Raw genomic sequence first — 11,507 nt, forward strand, 5'->3', positions numbered from 1 at the left:
AAACCAACCTGATAACGTGTTCAATATGCACTATAGAGACATACGTTTGTGAACACCTGTGCATAATGTATGTATATGTTTTTGGACATTTCTTCCCACATGTAGTCCCTATTTGCTGCCCATTTGTAATAACCTCCGCTCTTCTGGGAAGATTTGTGGAGATTTGTGTTGGTTCCTCAGCCACAAGGGTGTTAGTAAAGTCAGGTGAGAAGGTGAGGAGGTCTGGGGTGCAGTCAGTGTTTACATTTATTCATGTTTAATAGGGTTGGAGCTTTATAGCAGGAGATCTTCCACTCCAACCCATGTAAAGCAGATCTTCATGGAGATGTTCTGGCACAGATGTTCTGAATTTGTGCCGTTTTTGTAAATATAGTGTATGAGTGCGTAATGAAATCCACACACTCTGACTGCTCTCACCTGACAGCAATGAAGAGGATGAAGGTGAAGATCAGTCCACACAGAGACACTCCACAACCAACAAAGCTTAGTATCTGAAGGCCTCGCTCATCCTCTGGGGTGCGCTGTAGATCACAGACATGTATACACATTAGGGATGGTAAGATTCACCGATTCGCACCGGTGCATTGAATAAAAGTAAAAAATGCGATGCATCTATTTAAAATAGTGTGTAAATATTATTTTTTTTAAAAATAGTTTATAAGTTTTAGTAAATACGCTTTAATTTGATTATTTAGAAAGTGATCAAGTGACTAGTGTTTGATGTGTAGATTGATTTCACGTCGCTAAACCGTTTCCCAAACGCGTTCTCTCAGCACCGCTGCTGCTACGTGAATACGACGCATCGCAACACTACGGAGTCGCGTCCCAAAAGTCCCATAGAATACAGATTAACATGGCAGAGGTAGAGCTGTAACTTCCTCTAGACACAACAGGAAAAGAATGTCTGGTTTTATTTAAACTTTTTTCTTTTTTTGCACTACAAATGTGTTTGGCGCTACATGGCTTCAGGTCAGAAACTAATTTTGTAAAGAAAACATTCTAATTCTCAAAGTTTTTTTACGTAAAGTGTGTTTTTCTATTTTAAAGCCCTACCTGAACCTCGTAAATCTGGAGCAGCAAGGCAAAGTTGGTGGTGTGGTTACAGTAACATGACGTCATGTCTTTTTCTGATGAAATGACCTCACAGCCATCAGTTGACCATCGACCTCTGTCTTCTGCCCTGATAATAATAGTAATAATAATCATGATAATAATAATCATAATAATAATTATAATCATAAATAAATAAATAAATCATGTCAGAATCCTGCTACATTAACATTTATTTGCTAAAACACACACCCACACACACATACACACACTCACACAAATGCACTTACAGGAGCCCGAAATCCCAAAAGGCACAGATGGGCTTAAGAACGAATCCTGAAGTGTTCTAAAGGAAAGATGAGCGAGAATTATTAAGCCATGATGCTGGTGTTTCAAAAAAATCTCGGTTTTGAATTATTACGTTTACCTGAGTCTGATGGCGGAGTGTATACTGCACACCCAGACTCACAAACTTCCCATCAGCCATCACTGTGCTGGAAATGAGTGATGAGCCCAGGACTGTCCCCTTATATCTAACTCACAAACACATTTATCACATCAGGTCCAGTTAGCATTAGATCATTAGTGTAACTAATAGAGCACATTCTGAAGCGATTTTCCCACTTAGAGCAATTTGCATACAATTATTATATATTGAAGAAGGATTCTTTGCACCTGGACCAGGGGTCTGCAACTTTTGCACCCAAAAGAGCGATTTTGGCCTACAAGATAAAAACTACCCAAGAAAGATAGTTGATGACCTTTAAATGAATATAACAATTAGTTGTTTTATGCAGATAAAAGGTAGTTGCCTAGTTACACCACTAGTTGGCACTAGTGTGATTTCTATTGTATTTGGATGTTAGCAATTTATACCTTTTCATCCCTGGTAAGACGTGGGAGTGTTACATGGTAATGGGAGTGGGAGAAGGCCGTTATTGGAATAGATGCTGGTATATTTCTCATCTGTGAGCGGCTTGCTGCGCTTTATTAGCTCCTGTGTTGCCACAAAACTAGCAATTGTTGAGTTTGGAGATTGTATCCAGTGTATGAAGTTAAATTTGCTCTCCTCAGCTTTCTGCAGCAGTTCCGAAATGTTTTTTCGTTTGTTTGTTAGGTTTATCGATATTTATCTTACAAGTGCAGGGGTGGGGACCGGCTACTCGCGGGTTAAGGTGCTGGAAATAGAGTGGTGTATATAAGAAATAATAAGGGAAATAAATGATCAATGCCAAGATAAGGATTTTTCCCTTTGAAACACAGTCCCCTGCGTAACGCACATTTTTTTTATTTACATGTAATTTTCTCATGAATCTACAGAGCTGCGGGTTGCCAATCGATCACAAAACAAGCTATCATCAAAAACACAGTCAAAGGAGGACACTGTAGACTCCTTCCAATAATGCCTCATTAAGCATCTTCAAATTAATCCCCAATAAATGAACTATTGCTATAGAAATGGTAATGTATTAGAATGACGACCCTTAATGGTGCTTTCTGACCAATTAAAATCCAGAATTCACCTGTGCTGTGATGTGAAGTATAGCTGAATGAGGCTTACTTGAAAGAGGGGTCAGTGCTGGTGGGAAGGAGCGTGATGTTCTCCTTTCCATTCAAAAGCGGCCTAAAGGAGCCGTACCACGCATTTAACAGGGTCACCTTTCCGAAGCCTGAACACATACAAACACATCTTAGCCATTAGAAGATAGCAAATTGAAACATAAAAGGATGCACAATGTCAGCAACAAAACTCAAATTCAGTCAAAAACTGAACTGGTAGGTCAGTGGTTAAGATGTTGGGCTTCAGATCACAAGGTTGTGAGTATAAATCCCATCACCAACAAGCAGCCACTGCTGGGCTCTTAAACAAGACCCTCAACAACTCAACCGTCTCCACCAGCCTGGTCTGGTGGCACAATGCTAGCAGGGTCCATAGAGTTCTGCTGTTGTCAACAAATTCTGACACGATCTTTTGTGGGCCTCATCAGAAGTCAAGCTTCATTAAACCAGTTTGGGTCCCCACTGTAACTACAGCTATTAATCCTTCAGTAACTATATAAATGTCGTTTTAATAGGTTGAGTAATGGCAGTTTAGAACCATCATCATCCAGGAAGTTGAAGGTGCTGATATATGAGCTGTTTTGATCATCTTTTCAGTAGCGTTAGTATTATAATGTCCTCTGAAACCATTTTGCTAAAGACAGAATATACAGTTTCTTTCTTCTTTCCAGTTAAAGTGCTTTTGTCAACACGTGAGTAATAGACTCATTTTTGATCACTTTAAAAGTGTTTATGTACCTTCATTGTAGAGCTCCCTCATGCTTTGAGGTGGAACAGAGATGCAGTCAGGACCTGTGCTGAAACTGCAGAACTCTGATGCAAGAGAACTCTCAGTCACGTTCTTCTGTTTGACCTGCAGTTCTGAATTATATAGAGACTTGCTGATGGTCATGAGCAGTGATGTAATGGTAAACATAATATTAAACACAAGCACTGTTTTTTTTATGTAAAAAAAAAGACATACTGATATTGCTGCTGTATATTTGCACGTCGTCTGTTGCCCCCAGTAGCAGTGGGCTAAGGTTAGATGCCATGCGGTCGATCGTCCGTACAACAACCATTGGTCCAGTAACAACCTAAGAAAAAAAGCAGTTTCTGGTATCCCCCCCCATCCGTCAGTTGCTGTACACTATTATAACAAACCTTTGCACGGTTTTACCTCTCTGATGGTCTCCCACTTGTCCATAACCTCCTCACTGATGAGTGTATCTGCCAGACTGATGAAGCTGTGGCCAAGTGCATGTGCTGTTGCATGGCTCTGGCCGCTTGTGGTAGGAAGCTCGGCAACACGAGACAGTATCCCAAGTAAAGATGGAAAATCCCTGCTCTCCAGGTGGTCTTGGGACTCCCGCATGTAATAGTCAGATATGTTAAGCAGGTGAGAAACTCTAGGCCAGGTGTCGTCTGCATCAGGCATATCTAAGATATCACTGGTGGTCTGAAACACAAAAAGATTTGCGCACTGACAGCATGTTTCGAAGCGACACAACTTGCAAATACTGTCTATATTTTGTAAAGATTGCCATCATTCAATAGGATGTGGTCATGCCTTAGGTAGCAACTCCAGGGTTCTTGACCTAATTCTAAAATCTTCATGATGCTCTCAAAATGTCTTCTTAAAAGATTTAATCCAGGTTCTTTGGATTTCTCCCACATTGGGCATGGTGCCCTTTGGCATATTGGGTACATTCCCACCTCACATCCAGTGTTTCCAGGATCAGTTTCAGATCCACCATGTCCCTCACCAGGATGAAGCTGAAGTACTGAAGGTAAAGGAATGAACTCCCTATAGTGGGTCAGTTCCAGAAATAATGTACTCATTTTTAAACTGCGAAACGTGTTTTCAGTGGAGAAAAATGACCTCTATTTAACAATTGATGTTCCCAAGGTTACTACAGCTCAGGGATTATTTCATATTTTTTGGAATTCCTTAATATCTGGCATTATTTAACTTCTTGCTTTTTTTTTAGATATCTGTTCATACATCTATACATCAAAAATGTTTACCAAAAAGACAACATGAACATTACATTTAGATTCTGAATTAAGACCAAGGCATACTATGGATGTTATAGTTCAAGAACCGGAATATATGACCTCATCACCCTTGTTTTAATCAATTAAATCTTGCATTGATTACAAATACTACTGATGGATAAAGCACTGAATGGTCTTGTGCCACAGTATATGAGCAAACTTTTGAACTTTTGTTCCCCCACGCCTACTTAGATCAAAAGGTGCAGGCTATTTGTTAGTACCCTAAATAATGAAGACTATAGCAGGGGGCAGAGCCTCTCTTACAAAGCTTAAAACTTGAATATACCTTCTGGACTCAGAAACAGTCTCAGCATTCAAGTCTAGGCTAAAAACACAATTGCTTAGTCAAACCCCTGGTCAGTAGGTTTTTCTTAAGTAGGGACGGATCTGGAGAGATCATGGAGTGTTCTGGGATATCTGTATGCTTACGTACCCCCACTCTCACTTGCTCACTCGAGTTTGAGAGACCCCTAAGAGATACCTATTGACTGTGTTAGCATCTGGCTCTCTTTTTTTAGTTATTCTGCCATAGCTAGTCTCGCCGGAGTCCCTATCATACGGCATAGTGTCTATACCTTTTATATAACAATAATACTTGATAATCCTTATTTCTCACTCCCTGTTACCCATCTATTCTTCTCTCTCTCTCTCTCTCTCTCTCTCTCTCTATGTTGAGTTAAACATGCGCCTGAGGTACCGGCGACCAGTCTTCCTGTCCCTTTTCTCTCCTCGAATCTGCCTGGTTCATCCTGGCGATCTGCTTCTGGATAGGGTTCTCTTCGATTGGAGGCCTCTCTGTACAAGTGGGAATGGTTCCGCCCTACGCGTCTGGGGATCCATGAGATTACTGAGCAACATGGGAGCTTTGAGGATGTATTTGAACTATAGTTAATGTCAACAGTCTACTACAATAGCTCAGGATCACGGTGTATTTAATTACCAATCACTGCACACCTCAACAACAAACTGTAAGAAATTAATATTCGGTATTAAGGATGAGGATGGGTTAAATTTTGAGTCTGGTTCTTCTCAAGGTTTTTCCCTCATGCCATATCAGAGAGTTTTTTCTTTACAAGGTCATTACCGGATTGATCATTAGGGACAACAAACTTGAATGTATGTTTTTATTACTGCTTTATCTCTGTAATGCTTCTTTGGGACAATGTCCTTTGTTAAAAGTAAAAATCAAATAAAACTGAATTGAATTGAACAATCAGAGAAACGCTTACCAGGCCTTCATTCATAAGGTGTTGCATAAAGGGGCTTGGGTTCGAAATCAACGACTCCTTCAGCTCTTTCTTCTTCAGATAGCGATCTGATTGACACACAAACATGTTGGTAAATTTGATGGCTATTCCTCAGAAAAATGGATCTATAATCCAAATTCCATAAACAAACAGCATACAAACCTTTGCTGATTTTGCAAATGAAGGGATGAGTGTTGGAACAAGGGGTTGTGCTGTATGTTGGTCCACCGTAACTAAAGTCACGTAAAACTCTGCAGGAATCCTGGTCTTTATGCTTCTGTTGTAGCAAACCTGAAAATTTTTAAAGATCTTTTATCTTCTCAATTCTACAGACTCTTACTGAATAACCTATTTCAATGGGGTTATATTACATCTTTTGTAACTTGTTGGCACACAAGCCATGCAAATGCGTCCAATTTTAATGTTTGCACTTACACCAGAGCATCAGTATTGAGACGGTAATATTTATACTCACCGGGGCATTGCACCATCCCTGAAATTTCCTTTACAACAGGGTGGAGAGTCAAGTTGCGCTTGTGCCAACTGAAGAACGCCATTGGATTAGAGCCATCCGAACAGGTGAAAAGTGTCCGAATCTCTTTCTCGGCAAGCCACAAATTCCAAATGTTCAGATCCGTCATGTTGCCCAAAAATGGCTCAGTGAAATTCCCCCCAAAAGAATCCTGGTCCTGTCCCAAAATAAATATCCCATGTCCATAGATATCCCGGGATGGAGCTTTGGTAGTGGCGGAGTCACGTTTTTCGCCATCCACATAAATATCCCACAGTCCATCATTTTTCCGCCAAGTAACGCAAACCTGATGCCAGTCCCCGTTGTTTGGAAACCAAGCTTTGTAAGAGTGGTGCTTCCCATGGATGATGAGGGCCAGGAGAACCTGCCGCTTGGTCTTGTCTAAGCATCCGCGGAGCTGGAATTCGTTTGTCAAGGTGGGTGCAGCATATGAGAACAGAGTGGACACCTCTTCATGGTGTTGTGTAAACTGGGCACGAAGGCATACGCTGACTGCGGAAAGTGGTGGGAACGAGGCCTCCACACGAGCGTACCCATCTTTAGAGTTGCCAGAGAAGGACAATCCTGAGAGGACAACATCTGCCATAGAAATGAGAAGAAATAAACATTATTAACGAATGCACTGTTACTAGGGATGAGCATTTTCATAACGGAGGCCATTGCAATTCACATCTCGATGCATAGCCAACAAAAAAATAGATATTAAAGATTTATATGACGCCGCTATCGATGTTTACCACAATGCGATTCAATGCCATACGATGCCATGGAAAAAGTATGATACCAAGCAATTCAATATGGTGCAGATAGTTCGCTTTTATTTCTTTGGTTCAGACAGACAGCAAATCATCGATTTACTTAAGTGCCTTCTGACTTCTAACATACAGCCCTTTCACAAACACGCCTCTGTAGTGCAAAAAAACAACAATGAAATAAAACCAGACTTTCTCTTTCTGTTCTGTTTCCAGGAAGTTGCAGCTCTACCTCTGCCATGTTAATCTGTATTTTATCTGACACTAAGAACAATCTTGAGAAACGAGAAATCAATTTACACATAAAATACTGGTCACAAATTATTGCTTACTTGTTAATAATTAAAGTACAGCACATCTAATACTAATTATTATAATTATAATTATTATATATTTATTAGTAGCGATGCAAATAAACGATTTATCTTGATGCAAAGGGCAACTTGTATCCGATGCACACTTTTTTTAAATCGATGCATCACATCGCTAACTTTTATGCCAATGCACCAATGCAAATCGGTAAATCTTACTATCTCTAATTGATACCCGTACTGCTCATTTACGTCATATAAAATGCTCTTACACCATCATCCAGCACCACATGATATCATTTGACATAAGCCTGGTATAGCCTTTTATTTCAAATCAGTAAGCAGCACAAAGTAATCTAGATCTATTTCACAATGAATGATGGCAATGTAAAACAAACCATTTATTGTGCTCTGTGAATACACCTACATCATCTTTATACAATACAGTTAACCTTATAACACATTTCAAGGTTCTCATCTCAAGTTCATTCCTAACAGCAAAACATTTGACTAGGGAATAGCTACAGCACTTTGAAGTCCACAGTTTGGAATCTAAACCTCCTCCGGAGACTTACTCTGTTTGAAAAGACCTTGTGTGGATTCGGACTTGAGTTCGTTGCTCTCTCTGACCCAAACCGGCAAGTGCATCCGGGTCTGAGCCAGAACCTGTCTAATGCCCTCTTCATCCTCATGCATACCCTGAAAGGTGAGGGAACTGAACTGGTTCTGGCAGTAGTGGAAGGCCTGGATGAAGTTGCAGGATGCATTCACCAGCTGGAACACAGTCTCAGGGGTCACAAAGGGTTGATTGCGGAGAGCCACAGAATCTACCGCAAGAAGAAGGTTACACTTTTTATTATTAGAACATGGAAAAGATTCAACTTAGGATCGAATGGTCCTCATATGGAAAGGTTAAAGTGGAAATGTATCTTAAAATGTCCTACAGACATCCAATTTTGGTCCAATTATGCACCTTGTATTACACTGTCCCAGATGCACATGCACAACACATCAACAAAGGAACTTCCCTTCAGGGCACCACCCCCACGTCAAGCATTGTATCATGAAAGCTTCAGTTTAGCACCTAATTCTATCATTTCCGCTAGTAAAAACATAAACATTTTGTAAAACTCACCTGCAATGCACCTCTCTGAGACTTCTTCCTGGAAAGACTCTGTTGATATATTTTCAGTGCTGGAAGTGTCGACCGTATTTGATGCCAGACATACAGATAACTAGCATGAACATAAAAACAAGGAACATACGAAATGTTTTTTTTTTGTGTACATTTGATTTTGTAACTTTGGAAACCATGTTAATTATTTGTACAAAAAAACCTTTCTTTGCTTTGACCTTGCTAAGGGTTCATGCGTCTAAGTGTATGGTATTTGCGAGACGCCCTGATCCAGAGAGAAAATTTATATCATTCCGCACAACTGAGCAAATGATAAATCAGGGCCTTGCTCAAGAGCCCAGCAATGACAGATTGGTGCTACTGGGATTTGAACTCAATACCTTCTTGCCTAAAGATCAGCACCTCAACCACTAAGCTGCCACAAACTCTAGTACAAAAATAACCTCAGAATTAGCAAGAAGAAGATGTTATGTATTTAAAAAGGTTATAATTCTTTATAAATAGCAAGTTATATTCTCCAGTTATGTTAAACATTTGATGTTCAGTCTATCTATTTAGATAGCAGCTAGTTAGGTGATGCTAATGTTAGCTGGATGGCACTCATTAGCTAAAAATAGCAACATTTTAGCAATTCCTCAGTCTTTTTACATTTATATTTATGGCATTTAGCAAACGACTTACAATTTTTTCATTTATACGCCTGAGCAGTAAAGAGGTTATGAGTCTTGACTGAGGGGGTTACATTTTTTTTGTTAGAAGTATGTATATTACAATGATATCACAGTGGCTCTGTGGTAAAGAAAATGTTTTACACATCACTGAAGTAAATGCTTCCAGTTTAAGTCTCAGGATTTTCTGAAATTATTTACATTTCTAGCGTTGGTCAGACCACCTCATCCAGAGCGAAGTAATAATAATACAACCAAGCAGTCGAAGGTCAAGGGGCACAGCACTGGCAGCTAAGTGGTACAGGGATTTGAACTTACAACCTTCTGATTAAAAATAGTTTGGAAACAGTTTAATGACTGAACTACCAATAGACACTCTGGTATGCTTCATCCTTTTGCATCATTTACAAAAACCTGCATTGTTGCCTTTCGAATTTCTGATTGTTTTCCATATGCAATTTTGAATTCTACAATTGGGAAAAAAGAATACTGGCAAAAAAAAATTGAGGGCATCATATAAATATGAAGAATCATATAAGCAAATGTTATATGATATACAAGCGCTGGGAAATTATTTCACTTTATAATTTTACTTAATAATTTAATAGCTTCTAAGCTTCGTAGGTAGTAACAATACAACACTTTCACGCAGGGTTCCTCCAGACTGTGACAGAAATATAGATATTATAATATAGAGTAAAAATGTGGTTTCTTTGGTATAACTAATCGGTTTAGAGTTTCATTTTGAAACATTGATGTTAAATTTGGTGTTTTAAGTAAAAGTTTTTCACTTGAAGCATTTGTCTGGACAAACAGACACTCTGTAAGAACATATTCTAGTTATCATGATCAGTAAGTATAAAGCAGATGATTACCGTGGACAAAATCACCATCATCAGAACAGGAGACATCTTCTCATCTGGAACGAGCAGCACAGAGGAGAGGAATGAGAGCTCGTCCCAAAACCTCAAATAAACGAGACTTAAATAAATCGAATAAATAGTTGTTAAAATTCCTGAAGGTCCAAATATAAAAAAAAATGTAAACACACACACACACACACACACACACACACACATGAAACATTTTAAATGGCTTTAAAGTCACTAACGTTCAATCGAATCAAAGTTCCTCTATTGTTCCTAGGATAATTAAACTCCGGCATTTTCCAGAACATCACAAACAGGACATCTCGTGTGAGGTGGACAAGAAAGAAAGACAGATTCTGTGAAATAAAAGATAAAATCTATCAAATGGAGAAAGAGGACTTACAGGGGAGAGGACGGCGGCTGTTTCTGTGTCTCTTCTGTTAAATATCAGCTCTTTTCTTCAGAATCATGTCTTCATCATGTTCTGCCTTCTCCCTCACCAGACAGAATTCCGTGTGTGTGTGTGTGTGTGTGTGTGTGCGTGTTTGTGTGCGTGTTTGTGCGTGTGTGTGTGTGTGTGTGTGTTGAGGCAGAAAAAAAGGTGTTATGCCGACCCTCGGCACGGCCCTCTGTTCACTACAGAGTTTTGTTATGCTAATAGCCCTCATTTATTAAAGCAGTCCTGCGCAAGCAGAGGGAAACTCGACTCGAAAACAGTGGGAGATCCAACATACACACACACACACACACACACACACACACACACACACACACACACACACACACACAAACACAGTAAGGATGATAAGACACATGGAGAGATTAAGAAAGATTTTTGTGAATAACGACAACATTTTTTATGAAAGATAAAGAGAGAGAGAGAAAGAATGATGGATAGAGTGTGAGAGAAGATAGAGAAAGAGAGAGAGAGAGAGAGAGAGAGAGAGAGAGAGAGAGAGAGAGAGAGAGAGAGAGAGAGAGAGAGAGAGAGAGAGAGAGAGAGAAAGAGAGAGAGAGAGAGAAACAAGACATTGAGTCCCCAATGAGGGCGTTGGACAATTACGGGAAGAGTCTTCTTTCTGTTTTGTTCAGAGTTTTGTGTAAAGTTCACCACAGCGTATTCACTGATTTTGTATTCATAATAGGTAAAATAACACACACACACACACACACACACACACACACACACACACACACACACACACACACACACACACACATATTACATGCCAATTGGGAATTAAACCAGAGTGACCTGATTGCCGGTTTCAAAATGGAACTCAGGATCCGAACATTTACAAAGTCCAAAAGTATTAGGACACAGGTTTTTGGTTCTTTTCCAATCG

The 11,507-nt window shown here is 39.6% G+C and overlaps 1 protein-coding gene across 1 annotated transcript in view; it reads right to left on the reverse strand.

The window, feature by feature from the left end:
- The window catches only part of adgrd2 (adhesion G protein-coupled receptor D2), an 18,518-nt gene extending 7,790 nt beyond the window's left edge, over window positions 1-10,728 (reverse strand). The window contains exons 1-15 of the mRNA XM_083553383.1: window positions 10,565-10,728; window positions 10,168-10,211; window positions 8,625-8,724; window positions 8,065-8,316; window positions 6,370-7,005; window positions 6,057-6,185; window positions 5,877-5,962; window positions 3,770-4,048; window positions 3,575-3,686; window positions 3,349-3,471; window positions 2,612-2,720; window positions 1,478-1,583; window positions 1,341-1,396; window positions 1,054-1,180; window positions 418-521 (exon numbers count right to left, since the gene is read on the reverse strand). Coding sequence (XP_083409509.1) covers window positions 418-521; window positions 1,054-1,180; window positions 1,341-1,396; window positions 1,478-1,583; window positions 2,612-2,720; window positions 3,349-3,471; window positions 3,575-3,686; window positions 3,770-4,048; window positions 5,877-5,962; window positions 6,057-6,185; window positions 6,370-7,005; window positions 8,065-8,316; window positions 8,625-8,724; window positions 10,168-10,203 — 2,255 coding nt within the window. The 5' untranslated portion in view covers window positions 10,204-10,211; window positions 10,565-10,728. The remainder of the gene's footprint in view (window positions 1-417; window positions 522-1,053; window positions 1,181-1,340; window positions 1,397-1,477; window positions 1,584-2,611; window positions 2,721-3,348; window positions 3,472-3,574; window positions 3,687-3,769; window positions 4,049-5,876; window positions 5,963-6,056; window positions 6,186-6,369; window positions 7,006-8,064; window positions 8,317-8,624; window positions 8,725-10,167; window positions 10,212-10,564) is intronic.
- Between the last annotated feature and the right edge of the window lie 779 nt (window positions 10,729-11,507).

The sequence above is a fragment of the Silurus aristotelis genome (assembly GCF_946808225.1).
Source record: "Silurus aristotelis genome assembly, chromosome: 11".
Classification (NCBI taxonomy): Eukaryota; Metazoa; Chordata; class Actinopteri; order Siluriformes; family Siluridae; genus Silurus; species Silurus aristotelis.